The sequence below is a fragment of the Cervus canadensis genome, chromosome 21 (genome assembly GCF_019320065.1).
Source record: "Cervus canadensis isolate Bull #8, Minnesota chromosome 21, ASM1932006v1, whole genome shotgun sequence".
NCBI classification, from domain to species: domain Eukaryota; kingdom Metazoa; phylum Chordata; class Mammalia; order Artiodactyla; family Cervidae; genus Cervus; species Cervus canadensis.
Genome location: NC_057406.1, coordinates 32,354,339 through 32,374,171, shown reverse-complemented (window position 1 = coordinate 32,374,171; position 19,833 = coordinate 32,354,339). Strand labels below are relative to the sequence as shown.

General features: G+C 36.1%; 1 protein-coding gene across 18 annotated transcripts in view; it reads left to right on the top strand.

Moving 5' to 3' along the window:
• SOX5 (SRY-box transcription factor 5) overlaps positions 1 to 19,833 on the top strand; it is a 1,099,609-nt gene that overhangs the window by 868,636 nt on the left and 211,140 nt on the right. For all 18 annotated transcript variants that reach the window (XM_043441163.1, XM_043441162.1, XM_043441157.1 and 15 more), the window contains 2 exons: positions 2,652 to 2,824; positions 7,416 to 7,484. In XM_043441163.1, the coding sequence (XP_043297098.1) occupies positions 2,652 to 2,824; positions 7,416 to 7,484 (242 nt within the window). The remainder of the gene's footprint in view (positions 1 to 2,651; positions 2,825 to 7,415; positions 7,485 to 19,833) is intronic.

Here is a 19,833-nt window from a genome sequence, read left to right as displayed (position 1 = left end):
CTCTTCCTGAGGTTGGAATGACTGAAGCTGGTTCCCTTCCTTAATGACTTCCCTCACATTAGGTTAAGGAATGTTCTAATGTGCACCTCTGCTCTGGAACCTACAGAATTAAAAGAATTGCTCTCATGATAACCATTCTATAGTCACTAGGCAGTAGAAAGAACTGAAACGTAAGATATTTTTGTCTCTTAAGTAAGCCTCCATTCTTAGGAAATCGAAGCAAGATTAGCATAAATTAAAACACACTAGAGTGCAAGTAACTGAAACATGAAAGATGAAGGGAAGTGGGATAAAGGATCACAGAGTTTGAATTGAACAGAGACAATAAAATTAGATTTCAAATAAATCTTATTGATGTCTGTGTGACTAAGTGAAGACAGGATTTTGTTAATATTTCATATACTGAAAGCCAAAATAATATTTATTTGTATTCATTATCAAATATATATATTTATTTATACATTGGTATTATATCAGTTATAAAATAGATAATGGCACCTTAAGCTTTTAAATTATACTTCTATGTATTTACCAAGTAATAATAATAATAGTAATAATATTCATTGTAGAAGATTTTCTAAATGTAACAAATATGAAAAGATTAAAATGATCCATTTAATGACCCATCACCTAGAAATAAGCACTATTAATATATGGATAAACTTTCCTCCAGTCTTTTTTCTATAAATGTAGATATGTGTATGCCTTGAAGTGTTGATACAAATGTTTCATTTCTATCCAACTTTTTCACCTAGCTTTATGTCATGAACAAGTTCCTATATTATAAAATATTCTTAAGATACTTTTTCTTCATGGGTACAAAATACTACCATATGGATGTCCTGTAATTATTTGATGATTTGGTATTTAGATTGTTTCTAATAGTTCATTTAAGAACTTTGTTAATACTTCATTTCCTGCAGTTTTCTTGGGTTAGATTTTTAGAAATGAAACTACCGCCTTGATTCTCATCCATAAACCAAACCCTTTCTCAGACCTTTGCTCTCAGTAAATGGTTCTTGCATCTTGCCAAAAACCTAGCATTTGTCCTGAATCTCCTTATGAGTATCATAAAACATGATATGTGTCACATTTCCTAGTGTATATTCTGAGAAATGTGATAGCAATTTACTCCTCTGCTGATGGTGTATGAGGTTGTACATTTTGCCATCATTTGAATATTTTCATTGAAATATCTTTCCAATATGTATTTAGATTATTTAATATTGGGATTCTAATTAGAATAGTCATATTGTTATTATTCTTATAAAAATTTTCTTCTGTTTAATGGAATCTGAATATCTGGAATATAATAAATCCTTAACATTTTAATGAGCACCTGTCCTGATTAAGGCTAAGAATTGATAATAAGGAGTACATGATATGTTTCTTGCCTTCTATTCCACTCAGAACTTCCTTTCTGGGTATTTGTTCTATAGCCTATATAAATTATATTTGAAATTGTATTTCCATTTCAAATGGGCACATGAAAATTATAAGCTACTAGCTACAGCTACTACTTCCTAAAAGCACGTGTTTTTTCAGCATAAATTGATGAAGAAAAATGTAGTGAGATGGGGAATGGTGACTGAGTTGTAATAGATCTATCTAATTTACATATACAGGTGGCAAATCCATTATTGAAGTAGTGCTTAGTGTCTTATGTTTGAAGTGAAAATCGTAATTAAAAAGTGTGTTCTCTCCTACTGCTAGTTCTTTACCATAGAGGTCTTGTCTATCTGATGAATCTTAAAAGAACAATTAAAAGTGATATTGTTTCTATTTCAGTGAACCGCTCACATTTCTGGTGTAACAAATCAGTATTTTAATCTGACTTAGAAAATTCACTGGCATGGTTTAAGTATCTCAAACATACTGCTTAGTTTAAATTATTGTGTGATTTGTTCTCCAAATCTTGGCTTTAACTGTAACCTTGAGTGGCCATAATGTTAGTTTTACAGCTATGTTTCATTATTTCATGATAGCATGAAATTTATATTCTCAAACTTGAATATTTTTTCTGTTAGCGCTATTCTGTCTTTGAAGAAAGCCTCTGAGTGGCATTAGAGAAAACAGTCTAAAACTTGATGGGTTAATTGTTTTGTTTTGTCTTTTTTCCTTTTTAAATGTAGGATTCCTTAATTCTGATTCTTCAAAATTCTCATTTTAAGAAAAGGAGATATCCCTGATAATGATAACTTGATCTCTTAATAACTTCAGTTATTATGTTTTCATGTTTTTGTCTTGACTCTTTAATTTGATTTAAAAAACTAATTAAAGCCAAGAACTGTGCTTTAAACCACTTTTTATTTCCATCAGACTCCAGATTAGAACATTAAGAATAATAAATGCTAAGCCAATAATATTTTATTTACTTGTATAATTAAAGTGAAAAAAGCTATATAGATTGTTACTTGTCATAAATACAAAATAATCAAGATATTCGTTCATCCTGATATTCTATAATGGATAAATAGCAATCACTTTTTACTATTGAGTTACAGTTTGAAAGAAGGTAAGTATATGTTTGTTTGGGTGCCAAACCTTTTATTTATAATATTTCTCTACATACCCGAGTCATTGTCATTGAGGAACCACTGTCTTCTCATTTCTCTTTTTTTTCACACGTCTTATTGCCATCTTATTCTCAGGGACTCCCGAAAGCCTAGCTGAGAAGGAGAGGCAGCTCATGGGTATGATCAATCAGCTAACCAGTCTGCGAGAGCAGCTGCTGGCTGCCCATGATGAGCAGAAGAAACTGGCTGCGTCTCAGATTGAGAAACAGCGCCAGCAAATGGAGCTGGCCAAGCAGCAACAAGAACAGGTGAGTCAGAACTAGAGACACAGTCTAGCAAGAGCTGGAGGCACAGGCATTGTTTCGCCTGCAGCTTACAGGTCACTCTGTGAGGCAAACAGAGATCAATAAAAGCCTCTCTCCTCTCTACCATGCATAATAAAAAGGCGAAATACCAAAGTAAACAAAAAAACTGATCAACTATTTCAGTGGTATGCAACATGGAAGTGATTGTAATCAAGGTAATGGATAAGAGAGAAATGCAAAAAGAACCATAGAGAGAGTCAAGAGAACATTTCCATTCAGAGATGTTATGAAAGCTTTTGTTTGACCTGTTTAGTGTGAACTTTGAAGGCTAGGTGTAGGATTCAACTAGTGAAGTAAATTTCCAATTATGGGGCAGGAAGTTTGGATAGGAATCTATTATAATAATCTAAATAAGACATGAGACTGTAAACAGGGTAATGACCATGGAAAAAGAGAGAACAGGTGGAAGAATCATGGATAGTTGAATTTTTTAAGTGGGCTAAAGAGAGAGGAAAAGGGTTGAGCCTGGGTGACAGGCTAAGTCCAGAGGCAGGTAGATTTGGAAAAGCAGATGGCTTTTTTATATTGAATTAGAATCTTCAGGTTGCCCATTTGAAACTATGAGAGAGAATATTCAGTTCAGTTCAGTCATGTCCAATGGACTGCAGCACACTAGGCCTCCCTGTCCATCACCAGCTCCCGGAGTTTACCCAAACTCATGTCCATTGAGTTGGTGATGCCATCCAACCATCTCATCCTCTGTCGTCCCCTTCTCCTCCTGCCTTCAATCTTTCCCAGCATCAGGGTCTTTTCCAATGAGTCAGCTCATCACATCAGGTGGCCAAAGTATTGGAGTTTCAGCTTCAACATCAGTCCTTCCAATGAACACCCAGGACTGATCTTTAGGATGGACTGGTTGGATCTCCTTACAGTCCCAGGGACTCTCAAGAGTCTTCTCCAATACCACCATTCAAAAGCATCAGTTCTTCGGTGCTCAGCTTTCTTTATCAATAAATAGTTTGGAAGAAAGGGCTGAATTTACTTTCTGTGGTTATCTACAAAGAGAATAGTTTAAACCCCTGGAGAAGGTAAGTTTAATTTATTTAAAAAAAATAGTAAGTGCTTCTTGTGGGCCAGGTATTGTGCTAACTACTGAAGTTACTTCAGTTAAACAGAAAGACAAAGCCCCTAAATTCTGGTGGAAAGAGAGACAATCAAGAGGAACAAAAAAATTAACAAAATAACTTCAGATAGTGATTGCCCATGGCAATCTAGAAGAACACCATTCTTTTCTTATTCATAAGAAGAGCCAACTCATTGGAAAAGACCCTGATGCTGGGAACGATTGAAGACAAGAAGAGAATGGGGCAGCAGATGAATGAGATGGTTAGCATCACTGACTCAATGGACATGCATTTAAGCAAACTCTGGGAGATGGTAAAGGACAGGGAAGCCTGGCATTCTGCAGTCCATGGGGTTATAAAGAGTCAAACATGACCTGGCAACTAAACAACAGCCTTCAATACTTTTAACTATCTGAATTCAGAAAATCCTAGGAGCCTCTGAAACCGGAGCTCAGATGAAGATATTTCTTTGTAGAGAATCCATATTTTGATGGGTCTGGGAGCATGCTTGTCCTCAAAAATCTGGGCAATTATTAACGGAGAGCAGTGTGCCTTACTTTTTCTTTTTACATCCTGGCCTATTCTCAGACATCTTCCACAGATTCTAGAATTTTTTACTTACTCTGACATTCTCCTTAGAACTTAAGAAATCATTAGGTACTTCCAGAAATGTCTCCCTTGTATTGGAGAGGTGTCAGGCAATGAGGCCTACACAGTCTGGGAGAAGATCTCGTCTGGAGGCTACAGGTCAGGTTCCTGGAGCCCATTCTGCTCTCTCAAGTCCCCTCTGGCATGCCGTGCTGGCTTGTAGCCTGCCGGACTCCTTTGTCTGTGAGAGTTCTCCAGGCAAGAATCCTGGAGTGGGTTGCCATGCCCTCCTCCCAGGGATCTTCCCAACCCAGGGATCGAACCCAGGTCTCCCACACTGCAGGTGGATTCTTTACCATCTGAGCCACCAGGGAAGCACATGAATGCTGGAATGTGTGGCCTATCCTTTCTCCAGGGGATCTCCCCGATCTTCTTCAGGGAATCAAACCAGGGTCTCCCGCATTGCAGGTGGATTCTTAACCACCTGAGCTACCACTGTTGAGCCCCAATTTGATGCCAGATTCTGTCCTAGTTAATGGAATACAGAAGAAATAGAATAGACAAAATCCCATATGTATTGAATTCTAGTTAGGAAAAGATAGACAATAAATCAGTTAAGTATATGTTGAAAATGAAGCAGAGACATAGGGATGAGGGCAGGTAGAGAGGTAGGCTCTTTTAGATTGAGTGCTCAGGGAGGTCTCCTTGACAATATTACAGTTGATCAGAGACTCGTAGGTAGTGAGAGAGTGAGCAGTGTAGTTATCCAGGAAGATTATTCTAGATGGTGGGGAGAGCACATGCAATGGCCCAGAGGCAGAAGTATTCTTGGAAAATAAGACTATCCTTGGTATATTCAATAGATGGTAGAAAAGTATGGCAATAGTGAAGAGACAGAGAAGAGATGAGATTGGAGAGATACAGGGCCTTGCAGGCATTATGTGGAAACTGAGACATAGGGTTTTGAAATGATGAATAACATAACTCAACTTATGTTTTAAAATGATCTGTCTTTCTGCTAGGTTATAACAGGCTGCAAGGAGCAAGGGCAGAAGCAGAGAGAGCAAATAGGAGGCTATCACACCAATACAGGCCAAAGCCAGCAGTGACTTAGAACAGGAGGGAATGTGGAAGCCTATGAGATAGTCAGTTTCCTGAGAAAATTTTAAGACACTTATAAAAAGATTTAAATATCAGCTGAAATATTGATATTTGGGAGGAAAGAACTGTACTTAAAGAGGAGAGTGATATTTAATTTTCTACCTTTTCCTTTCCTACTTTTCTTCAAGAAAATAAAAAGGAATTTCTTTAAGCTGTATTCTTAAGATAAAATGAAAATACTAAAATAATTATAATTGCACCAGTGTATACAGGGGAAATAAAAAATGCATTGTGTAGCCATAAGGGCCCAACTTTATTATATAAGTTCTCTACTTTCATTCATAGTAATGGACCCTGTATCTATTTTTTCCTAAATTTTTAGCTTTCTGAAACAGACGTTAAAGAATATACCTTCGTAATGAAAATGATAGTGATCATAGCATTAGGAAAAAGAATTAGAGCTTATTTGTAAGAAAGCTATAAGTTTTATGAGGTCAGAAGTTACATTCTTGTGAGAAGGTTTCCTGCCCTATCTCATATAATGAAGTATTTAAAGTTTTCTTATCTCTTCACTCATACATGCTTCATCAAATGTTCCTTCTGTATTCCTTTGCATCAGACTTTGTGTAAATGGTGAAAAGAAAATCTGCATAGTCCCTAGCATCACTGTATTTATGGATTTCTTCTGAGGAGACAGAAATCTGTTGATTAAAACAAACATGAAATATAACATCATAGAATGTATTAAGTAGGTAGAAGATGTTATCAGAAGGAATAACGGGGAGGGGGCGGGGGGATTGTGGTAGTATGGCTTAGAAAACACTTAAGTTGACCACATTGAGGGCTAATTCTTGAGTTTAGTTTTGAATCTGTTGAATTGGGAGTGCTTTTGAGAATGTTTGTTAGATAAATGGGTCTAACACTTATGGCAAAGATCAGGCTAGAGAAACAAATTTGTAATCACTTGACATATGTGCGGATATGTAGAAGGAAAAGAATAGAGTCTAAAATTGAGCCTACAGCATTGAACCACTGAAGAGAGCCACTGATGGTCTCTGAGAAGGACCAGACTCAGAGGTAGGGCAAAACCAGGAAAATGTGATGACAGAGAAGCCAAGGGAGAAGGTTCAGGCAAGGGAAAGCACTGGAGTATTGAATTCTGATGAAAAGTCAAGTCGTGGGGACTAGGAAACACTTCAGAATTTAACAAATTGGAAGTGACTGGTGACTTTATTAAGAATCCATTTAGTAGAGAGTGGGGGCAGAGACCAGAATTGAATGTGCTGAGGACTCGGGAGTTAGAGGTTTGTGAGAGGCAGAAATGATGGTATTCACCAAGACACAGAAACGTACCAACACCTCACTAAAGAATACAGCATCTTTTAATACTTGGTGCTCCTCTGGACTCTGTTTCATAAACAGGAGGATGTGTGACATTCTTTTCCTTTCCTAAGGGCTGAAGATGTCAGAGACAGTACCTCCTTACTAGATTGCCAGAAAGAGGGATTTTTGAAACTCTAGCATTTCAAATTGGATTGGACCACTGTTGTCTTGTCTTAGACTTCATTTGTTTTAGGCCAAAAGAAACGTAACTGCTCCCCAAGTCAAAATATCTTGTTTGATCCGACTTAAGGATGAATTGCTGGTCCTGTAGAGGCGTGGGCACATCTATTTTCATGAGCTTAATCAATGTCATATTAAACTTTGTGACACAGAACCATGGGAATTTCCCCTGGGACTGCAATACACTCTTAAATTTTCCTTGTTCCGTTTCTCCACAGATCGCGAGACAGCAGCAGCAGCTTCTGCAGCAACAACACAAAATCAATTTGCTTCAGCAGCAGATCCAGGTCAGAAATCATAATTTCATACGGACTTCCAATTAAGAAGTAGATTTTGTTTCTCAGATGACCTCACTGAAGTAAGCTGCAGAATTAAAGCTACTTTCAGCCCAGTCGTGACATGTGGCCCCCCTGTGTCAGGAGAATCTTGCCTGTCATGGGAGTGGCAGAATCTTGCCTGTGTTGAGGAGTTTCAGGGATAGCAAGCTGGTGGCAATTTTTATCTTACACTGAAGGGAAACTTTTGTGGAGAATTGTTTCCTTTTCTTTATTCTTTAATGTTGAAAACATGCATGTAAATGTTCTTAATGGGGGAGGTTCCCAGGAACCAAAGCAGAGAGGTATCACAGGTTTTCTGTTAGCTGTGGAAGAGAGAACTTTTTGCAGTAGGCTGAAGAGTCACACAGATTCAAGGTGGAAGTCAGGGAAGGTAATGATTTTGTTTTCAACTCGAATTTCACCCTTATATTGCCTGGAGAAACCAGGACTGAGGGCTCTGTAACTTCTGTATTTTTCTTCTGTGAAAATTTGCAATGATGAGAAGCAAAGCTGCTTGGGGTCGTCTCATGCCACCACTTGCTTGTGACACACACCTTGACACAATCTGTTTCCCTTTCTGAATACTCCTTTTCTGAAAGCACTTATTTCACAGAGTACTTATGAGGATTTAGTAAAATTGTGGATAGAGCACTTCAGTGTAGTTTCAAGGCATGTAGTAAGCGGTCAATACATACTTGTTATGACTAGCAAGAAGAAGATATAGTTCATGGAGCAGCGACTCCAGCCTTACTTGACATCACCCATCTTAAAGCAGCTGTTAGATTTGCAGTTAGAATTTCATCATTCTATTGAAGCTGTATTGTGAGAATCCAATATATTTAAGTGTAAATGTCATAGATGACAGAAGCAAACATGTCAAAGTGATTTCATTTGCATGTTTATCATATTTAGGCTTCTTTGACAAAAATAAATTACCCCATTTTTTCTAGCTGGGTCAGTTAGCCTTAGTTTCTATACTGTGGATTATATAGCCAATCATTCATGTTCTACCTGAGATTTTAATAAGCTAGTCATAGCTTTTAGTGAGACAGAGAAACATCATCAGTAAAATATCACAGCCAAGACTCTTTGCTTTCCTTAAGTATGAACAACAGATTTCTAATGTGATATTGTCTATCTGTCCATATCTGGAGTATGGTTATTCATTCAGTGCTTTAAAACTATTTATTGGGTTTCATGTTTAATCTAGGCTTACTGACTTGGAATATAACTTTAGTTGATGGTACCAAGTTAGCTACACTTAAAATAATTTGGTTATTGAAAACTGAAGATAATAAAATTATTATGGCAATTTCTCATTACAAATAAGATAAAATTCCATAGTGAATGATGTGGGCCTTTACAAGTCACTTGATTTCACTGTAATTTGATGAGAATACCAATACTTTTGTTTTTATAATTTTTATGAGATTGAGATTGTCTTTTGTTAAATAGAATCACAAAACTATATGCAAACCCATATTATAAATGTGTGGAAGGGTCAATCAGCTGTATTTTCTGACCATTTAAATTATTCAACACCTTAGTACTTTTTTGGAATTATTCCATAATTATGGCCACTTAATATTGTGGATTTAAAACACTGTCATAATGTCAACATGTTGAAATTGGTAGGTTTCTTGCTCCAGAGCTTGGAGCATATTAATTTGTAAGTCAGAGAATTTTTTAAATGAAGTGCCTTAAACTGTTGTAGAAATGATATGACTTCATTATGACATCACATGACTCTATCCTAGTGAGTGGGAGCCAACTGTAATGGCTTGCCCAAGATCACATGACAGTTAGAGGTAGAACTAGGGTTAGAAAAGCAAAGTTTTCTGACTGTTAGTAGAAATTTTGCTGAGTATTATAATTTTAAAAACTTATAATTTCTATTTGATTGAAATATTACTCTTCTGGCCTCCACTAGTTAACAGGATAAGGAAAAAAAAAAACCTGGTAGTTTCTAAAAGAAATAATGTGACACTGCTGGCAATATGGGGGAAACATTAAGAGATGTAGGGTATTATATCTGTGTATTTGTCCTCTTTCCAGTGTTAGTACAGATAAATGATACTGACAGAGTCAAAACGCATCAAGCTATTTTTTTTTTTTTTAAAGTCTGGGGATGTTTCAGGCAAGAAATAAGTACTAACCAAGAGTGACAGTCTGAAAGAAATCAATTTTCACAGCTTCTAGTATACTCATTAACTAAAAGCATAGTTCTAAAGTATGTTTTATAAATTGTTAATTTGGAGCTGTCTTACAAACACTTAATAGTTACGAAAATCACAATATATGTAAATTAGTCTATTGAGAGATTGTTCAAACAGTTATGGGAAGCACTGATGTAGTGGCATGTGTAGAAATAGAAGATTAAAAACATAGAAGATATCCTTTTTGTTCCCCATATAAATCCTTAACCATATTTCCTTTTAAGAAGTTTTTCTCTAATTCCTCCTTTTTTTTGGCAGTATTGGAGAGGGAAGGAGAAGATTAAAAATCAAATCTGTTATGGTAGAAGGCAAATTAAATTTATAACAAGTATTATTATTAAATGAATTTTTGTCGATGCATACATAATCAATGCTCATGTAAGAATTTGCCATAGATTAAATTTTATTTGATATCTGAAAATACTTATGTAATATATTTTTAATTTGATCAACTTTTTTCTTAAGTATGAAGCCTTAAGACCTTGTAGAAATAAACATAGCACTTACATTATTCATCCTGCTTGAATTTTTTAGATATTTTATGCAATTGTTCCTTTCAACCTTAGAAAAAAAAGTACATTTTAGTTCCTTTATTGATATAGTAGTGGACTACAATGTAATTAGTCCAAAACTAGGACAGGTTTTAAAATTTTTGTTTCAACTATAAATATATAAGACATTAACTTGCTGCACATAGTATGAAAGACATGCAGTAAATACATTAGATGGGTTAAGCAGATCTGTGAGATAGATTAGATTGATAGGTAAGAGAGCATAATAATTTTCATACTTGATAGCTACAGTAACAGGAGGGTGATGTTTCCTAAAATTCTCCTCATTCTTTTATAATGTCTCTTTAAAGTAGAGGTTAACTTAGTCATCTTTATTCCATTTGAAGTATATTTCATTCAACTTAAAAAACATAGAATAAGTCTGTATGTGTGTGTATGAACAAACATTCACATATGCTAATGACCCAGATTATTTAAAATATTTCTCTTGACCTTTTAATTATATGTTTTTTCAACTCAAGATGTAAAAGAACAGTGGTAAGTTTTACTCCATAGTTATTTATTGAAGAGAATACCATAAAGATTGGCAGATTAATCAGTTTATTTCATTACTTAGGATCAATTCTTTATGAACTGTTTTTATCTCTTTAAAAAACAACCTCAGCTCTAAAATTGCATGATCTTAATTGGGTTGAAAACTCAATCAACATTACTTCCTTATAAAGACTTTTATAGAGTCATAGTCTTCAAAATTTGTTCACATAACTGACTCATGAGGATTAAAGGAAGAATTAAGAGAGCTTTCTGTTATTCTTTGGAGGATCATAAATCAATTCATTCTACAAATAAAATCATGCATAATATCAGAAACATCCTATCTTCCTTTAAGAACTTATCTCTTTATGAGATCCTTAATTTTAGGAACACTAAGAAAGTTTAATCTTCTTTTTCTACTGTTCAACAGTGCTCTTCTTTCATCTTTTTGTTTATTGTCCTTAAGAAAGAGTATTTTGCACCTTTATTTACTGTGTCTAGCTAACTTTTAATGCATATTATTATATAAGATGAACTTTATAAATATTTCAGAGAAAAATATCCTTATGGGCTTTTTAAGGGTAATTTATTTTTCTTTTGCTGTATTACTTGTACTATAATGCCCAACTTAAGCAATTTTATTTTTTGACTCATCTCTTTTTTATAATAAATCAGCTTGTTTCTAATACTGCTTAGGTGGTTTATGTTTCTAATATGGTCCTAGACCGGTGGTTCATCTTGACCTGATTCACTGTTACCAAAACCTTTTAAAGTAAATGAATGAGTGACCTCTACTCAATATCCATTATGGCAATAAACTGAATGTTCCTAGAGACTTGTTTCCTTTTTGTCTTGAAGCTTTGTGTAGGACATGGTTTCTACAGCTATGGGTGTGGGGGTGGGAAACAGGTCCTAGCTGTAAATTTCTTACCCTTTTCCAGTAATAATTTATGGACTTTAAGATTCTTATTAGCATCTTAGGGGTAGGTTCAACAACATGCTCTAGTATGAAGCTGACAAATATTTTTAAAGGTGAATTTAAAGATATTGTACTTCCTTTCAAATGCATAATTTCATGATTACCAAACTGGAAGCTCAGTGTTTAAACTTATATTTGTTGCATTCCCTCTTCTGATAAACTTCTCAACTATTGTTCATTGTATTCTCTTGGGAGCAAAGAATTGGTATTTAATAACCCATGTCATTATTTCTGATTCATAAAGTAAGCACGTGCAAGACTAATAGTAGCTTTGGGAGACTGATTCTGTCTAGGACTAAGCAAATTTCTATTCTTAGCTGTGCAATATGTATATTCCATTGTATGTATGAAAGAGCTTGATTCTTTGGGGGTTATAAGATTATATAACTGTATGAAATGGCTCAGATGGTAAAGCGTCTGCCTGCAATACGGGAGACTCAGGTTCAATCCCTGGGTTGGGAAGATCCCCTGGAGAAGGAAATGGCAACCCACTCCGGTACTCTTGCCTGGAAAATTCCATGGACAGAGGACCCCGGCAGGTTACAGTCCATGGGGTCACAAAGAGTCGGACACGACTGAGTAACTTCACTTCACATGAAATTTAAGTGTATTAAATGGTTAAACAAAAAGACAAAGAGGAAGTTATTTGGATTTTGACATAATCAGATTCATATTCTGCATCTTTATACCTCATCTGCTGGGTGATCTTGGGAAAACTGCTCAATCCTTCTGAGTTGCATTATTCCAGTCTATTAAATGAGGATTATAGTACCTCAGTCACACCTGGTTAGTGTAAGGATTAAATGGCATTATCCCTGGCATGCAGTGAGCACACAATGCTAAAGATTTTTTGCCTAAGTTGTTAGAGAGAAAAGCTTCTTTCTGTTTTTTTCATGATGGACAATTTAATGAATATTTCTAGCAAGAGAATAATTTCTAGGAAAAACAGTATAACCTACATGGCAGCAGCCACTGAAAACTGTAAGTTCTCTGTTCCAAATATATATGATTTTTCGAACTACAACAGATTTTTAGAAAGCCTTTATTTAGACACATCTCTCATTTTGACATTTGTAAACTGAAACCAAGTAAGGTTAGAAGACTTTCCCAATGTCACATAAGTTGTTACTTGCTGAATGATGGCTGGATTCCAAGTTTCTTGAGTCTTGGTCCAGTTCATTTTTATTTTACTGATATTCTACCATTTAAGGTTTAATGGTCCAAAGTTTTTAAATGAGTTTTCTTTCCCTGAGAACTTATTCCTACAAAGTAAAAATACATCTTGACTTATATACAATTGAATGATGAAGTTGCAGTCATAGGCTCAACCAATTTGTGATAAAGGTTTCATTTTATTGGAGCCAGGGTTCTCTGAGCTCATTAAGAGTTTTGGTAATTCTCGATAAATTATTATGCAGAAGGAAATCCATTCAAATATTGTATTGAAAACATAATAATGTTAAAGGTGAAATAATAGTACCTGCCTGACCTGCTGATTTATGATTTCTTTCTCTGAGTGTGGTAAGCTGGAAGCATTTTACCCCCCCCCCCCCAACAATACCCCATACACATGCATGAGCACAAAGAGATTGCAAAGTAACCTTGTCTCTTTAGGAAACTGGAAATGCCAAGAATAAACGCCGTATAATTAAGGTAGCATTTCAACCCGAGAAGGAAATGTATTAACTCCTTGAGCTCTGAGTAATGTTTTACTCTATGAAATAAAATGCACCACACCTGGAAGGATATAGTTCTTGGCATTCAGATAGATTTTTTAGAGGAGAGAACCTGAGAATACAAAGTAGGAGCTTTAGGAATGATTTTCTTCTCTTCCTTGTACTTTCTGGAAGGAGAACTTCCTATTGAGAAGATGAGTGTCCTTTCCTAAGAGAGCAGTGGTGATAACTGCAGGTTCGTCCTTTTACTCAAAGGGAGCCACTTTAGAATCCTTACAGCGTGTGCCTGTGTGCTAAGTCGCTTCAGTTGTGTCTGGCTCTGTGCGACCCCATGGACTGTAGCCTGCCAGGCTTCTCTGCCCATGGGATTCTCCAGGCAAGAAAACTGGAATGGGTTGCCATTTCCTTCTCCAGAGGATCGTCCTGGCCCAGGGGTTGAACCTGAATCTTTACAACTCCTCCATTGGCCGGTGAGGTCTTTACCACTAGTGCCACCTGGGAAGGCCCTTTCAGCATTCTTTTTTTTTTTTTAATGCGTCTCATGGCGATTGCCTAATGATAGAATTTCGATCATTCATATTATTTCTTCATCTGGACAAAGCTGCCTTTGTTCGTAGAGATACAGATAGATTGATGTGCATATATCCCAATCCAGGAATCAAACTGGGGTCTCCTGCATTGCAGGCAGATTCTTTACCAACTGAGCTTTCAGAGAAGCCCATATGTATTTTACTTTTTATTAATGTTACATGTGCCTCATGGCTAAAAGAGTACTGGAGACTAATAAGAACAGCCCTCCAGCCCCCAGGCCTCTATACTGTGCCCACATTTTTACTCAGAAGGTGCCTCCTTACAATCTGCTTTTATTTTTAATACCCTCCTATTATTTACTTCTGTATATCAAATGGACTTTCCCTAGTGGCTCAGAGAGTAAAGAATCTGCCTGCAATGCAGGAGACAAGGGTTCGATCCCTGGGTCGGGAAGATACCCTGGAGAAAGGAATGGCTGCCTACTCCAATATTCTTGCCTGGATATTACAATGCTGTTTCTGACTCATCAACTTTAAATATCATTAACTGGGAACTGGAAGACATAGTTCTGGTATTGCAACGCCAGCAGCCTTTCCTGTTCCCTTCCCTCACCGTGTAATATAGTTACACATGTCATTGAAGTTCTTCTAATAGATATGTTTAAACTTTAGTTAACTTACACCTCTTTTCTTATTCAATAAATTATAAATAATGCCTCAGCATTTGCCATGTTGGATGAGGATGGCATCTCTCTTCTCTCACATCTAAAAGTGTTGATTTCTGTTATTTGAATGTTTACTCTAAATATATATAATACATATGTGTATATATGTATATACACCTGGGCTTCCCAGGTAGCTCAGTGGTAATGAATTTGCCTGCCAATGCAGGAGACACAAGAGATGCAGTTAAATCCCTAGGTCAGGAAGATCCCCTGGAGAAGGGGCTGTCAACCCACTCCAGTACTCTTTCTGGGAAATCTCATGGACAGAGAAGCCTGGTGGGCTACAGTTCATGGGGTTGCAAAAGAGTCTGACATGACTTAGTGACTAAACAACAATACACACACACACACACACACACAAACACGCGCACCCGCCCCCACACACACACACCTATTGTGCTTTACGTGTTGGTTAATCCTAGAGATTGAAAATCAATGAATGATTTTTATGTTAAAATATGAGACTACCTATTTTTCTTCCTAGTCTAGTAGGATGCTCCTTATTTCATTTCTGTGTAGCTATGAACTTTCCAATTGCCTTTTCATTAGCCTTTCTTCCTCATGTTATTTGCCTTATCATCTCCATAAATTCTCAAGAATAAACCAGACCTCCACAATCCAGTTTTCCTTGATACCTGCTTCAAGGCAGGTTCTTTTGCTTTCACTTAAATTAGTTAGTCCTGCCGACATTCTAGGATGTCCCTTTATGGTTCTCTAGGACGGGAAAAATCATTGTTTCCTATATTGTCCTCCTTGGTTTACCTCCTTCTCTTGGTCCAGAATCACATCAGATATAAATCACAGATCAGAATCACATACAGATATAAAGTTTTTGGCACAAAAAGTTCTAAATGTACACATATGTAATAATGCTCCATTTTACCCCTCTTCTTGATTGTAGTTTGGCTGCAAGTAAAATTGTAATTGAAAGTAATTTTCCTTATATTTTAAATTCATTGATTCATCATCTTCTAGCATCTATGAGAAATACAGTGTTGATCTGATGTTTCTGTTGGTGAAGACCAATATTTTCCCTTTCTGAAAAAGTTTAGTATCTTCTATTTACTGTGACATTTCACTGTAAATGAAAAATATCAGATATATATTGATATTTTTGTTATTTATTTTGTAAAAACTGAGTCTTTGTTCTAAAGTTATATTATTTTTGTCTTGACCATTTTATCCCCTTCATTTTTCATTTTTCTCTGAATCTCCTATTAGGCAGATATTGTATTTTCTGTGTTAGTAACTATGTTTCTTATTGTTCATATTTTGGTCTCTGTTTCTTTGTTCTTCATTTTAGGTGATACCTACACTTTATCTCCTAAAATTTTTAATTGGATCTTTAAGAAATTACCTTTTTAATTTCGATGAGAAACTTCTTGTTTTCTGATAATTCCTTCTTCAGGTTATCCTATTGTTTAATGGAATATTTCTTCTTGACTATCTCAGGGTATACAAATTTGAGGGTTTTACCGAAAAATTAAATACTCGTTCTTTAAATTATCTTTTGCCTGAGGGTTTTACTGAAAAATTAAATTCTCATTTCCTTAAATTATCTTTTGTCTCATTTTCACCAACTTGCCTATCTTGATGCTACTCTTTCAGCTTGAAGTTCTGCTTGAATTAGAAAATGATTGTTATCCATCCAGATTTAAGGATGAGATAAGAAAAAGTAGACTGGGAACTCTGACTGTGAATGAGGTTTATCAAGAGGTGGGCACTGGGTTAGACAGAACAGAAAGCTAGCCACATATAACATAAATCCTATATATGGGTACACAAAGGTCTTTTTTTCTGGGATTCCAGTGATCATGCTGACTATCTTATGTTTCCTTGGACTGTTCAGTTTCTGTTGAGAGGGGCACTGTGGTGTAGATGGGGAGGATGAAAGTTACTTTCAAACACAGCAAGTCCTCTACATACGACTGAGTTCTGTTCCAAGAGCATGTTTGTAAGTCCAATTTGTTCATAAGTCCAACAAAGTTTAGTCCAGGTACCCAACTTACACAATCAGCTATGTAATACTTTACTATAATAGGTTACAATGCTTTGCACACAAATCATATATAAAAAGCAAACATAAGAAATAAAACATTTAAAATCTGATAGTACAGTACAACTGGCATATAGGGGCTGGCATCAAGTGAACAGATGAGGAGAGTTACTGACTGGAGGAGGGAAAGGGGGTGAGAGATGGCAGAGCTGAAGGGTCGTCAGCGGTAAGAGATGGGGGGCAAGCTGTCATTCCGCTCAAGCCTGATGTTGATGGCACAGGTTCTGGTTCTTTGCTGGATTCAAGTCTGTGACTCACTTGAGAAAACAATCCAGTGGTGTCTGGGTAGTAGCTCTTTTTTTCTCATCGTAGTTGACATGGTTGCACTGGATCGTATTCTGAATGTCAGCTACAACCCTTGTGTACCATTCTACATTCACATCCTGTGCTTCAAAACCTAACAGCGCCTCCTCAAATGAAGAAAATCCCCTTGCCATTTCCTATGTCATGATCTCTTCAATTCTCCAGTTACTTCTTCTTCCTCTTGTTTCTCCACTCTCTCATTTCTTACTCCTGTCTCTCCACTCTCTCAGTTATCTTCACTTTTGTGCTTGGATGCCACTTAGCCGTACCAGCTACATCACTGATGCTTTAACACTTGCCATTGGACATCCTGGGCTTGAGATAAAGATGCTGTACTAGTGTGCTCTATACAGTACCATGAAGGACACAGAAGCACAGCCACGTGAGAGTGCATGCCGGACCCTGAAAAACTTACTTGATTGGAGCATGCAAATGCACATCCACCTCTTTGAAAGTTTGCATGCTGAGGGTTTGTATGCAGGGAACTTACTGTGATATTATTGTTTTCAACCCAGGTCTTAAAGTCCTGTTCTCTCTCATACCCTGTGTTTCAAGTCCTAAGACATTTTGGTAATCCTGAGTAAAAGTAAGCCCCGTTTTCATGTAACCTCCTCCAAGTATATACTCTACTATGTTTCATCCATTATTTTTCTTAATTAACACTCTACAGTTGCTTTTCATCTTCCAAAACTTTGGTGATGTTTCATACATGTGTTTGCCTTGTATTCTTAATTATCTTATGTGATGTAAGTTTATAAATTTATCTGTTTTATAATTTTAATGGTGTCTTTGGAAAGAATAGCGATACATACATAAGGTCAGTCTATCTTGGATTATAAATCAGAACATGATTATTTTTTAATAGAAAAAAATTTGGAACAATAACTAGTTTCTGGGAACAAAGGAGTCCTTATAAAGAGGATGAATTACTACATAAAGTTGAGGCTCTATAACCAAAATTCACAGTTCTAAGATTTGTAAAACATAAAATGTATGTTTTAGTTTCTCTGGAAAAGGTACCATCCTTTTCCTCTTTGCTTTAAATTTATCAAAAATATGAGTTCATATTTATATATAATTTTATATGATGACCTTGGCATTTTAAACTTTTTAATATCATTAATAAGACCTTTGTTGAAATAACAGCTATATCTGATAACTCTATTGAAGTGATGTTGACAATAGTTTTTGGAAGTTGTAATCCTGGTTTTTTAATTCATTCATCTTCATCCTAACATGGGCTCCTCACTGATGCATTTCATGGAAGGAGATTATTTTTTTTACTCAGTTATTTACATGAATCTCAATCTTGCTGTTTTCCTTTTTCTGTTAAACAGTTTCTGTGCTGTTTCTTTGTTTCTTCTTTCTCCAGTCTTTGCAGTATGATTTTTGAAGTGAATCCTGTTTTCATTTAATTCAGTATGACAATGCTGGACATCAAAACTGACCCAGAAAGCAGACTGAGAGCAGCATTTCCTATGACTTTCCAGCCCTTTCCCATACATCATTACCTATAGAAAAAGTTGAACACAGTTCTTCACTGAGACTCTGCAGTTCATATCTTATCAGTTAACAAAGAAGTGCTTAGATAAAACCTGGGAATGCAATTATCAAATAGTGGAACACAAAACAAAGCAAGTTATCAACAGGTTTGGAGAATATAGGTCAAAAGTCAATATGTTGGCCTAAAATGAATTTATTTCACCTTAGTTTATACAGTTAGTGTCGTAAATAAATATGGTAGCAAGAAGGGCTCACAGAGTCTTTAGAAAAAATTTCTATCTCTATCTTTGAAGAGAGTTGACAAACAGGTGGGAAATTAGATGCCAGTGAAATTAACAGTGTTAACATAAAATGAATTAATTATATGAAAAATAATTATATCATGAGTGAAGTCATCCATTCCAGACATCCCTAGCACATAGTAAACTTCTTTCAGTTCTATAGTCAGTCATTGGAAGGACTGATGCTGAAGCAGAAGCTCCAATACTTTGGCCACCTGATGCAATGAGCTGACTCATTGGAAATGACCCTGATGCTGGGAAAGATTGAAGGCAGGAAGAAAAGTGGGTGACAGAGGATGAAATGGTTGGATAGCATCACCTACACAATGGACATGAGTTTGAGCAAGTTCCAGGAGTTGGTGATGGAAATGGAAGCCTGGCGTGCTGCAGTCAGTGGGGTCACAAAGAGTCGAACACAACTTAGTGACATAACAACAATAACATAGTCAGAGTACTAATTTCTACTCAAAAGTTGGTAAGTTTTTATGTAATTTACAGGCAATGAAAACTTGACTTTTTACTCTGTGTGTGTCTGTTCCCTTGGCCCTTTACTGCAGAGAAGGAAGATTAATTGAGTCAAATAATTTGCGAAGGAAAAGATAAATAGAACTCAATATGACTTTATAATACCAGAATGGTTCTGTTTTCCCTTGAAGGAGAAACAAAAGGAAAACAGAAGTTGCTTCATTTTCATTGAATATTCTAAAAGTGCTTAGGTCTTAGTCTTCATTATGCTAGACTTCACAGCAGAATTTGTTAAATTGATCACTCCTACTTTCTTGGAATACTCTTTGGTTGACCTCCAAAAGACCACAGTCTGCTTTTCTTCCCCATTCTCAGTTTAATTTGGTAGGTTCTTTCCTGTCCTTAAAAGGATAACTTGCAGTTATTCTCCATAATCTGACTTCTTTATCTCCATTTATTTCCTAAATGATCCTGTCTAAAGTCTTTGTATACCATCACATAGATAATACTCCAAAATTTATCTGGAGAGGCTCTGTCTC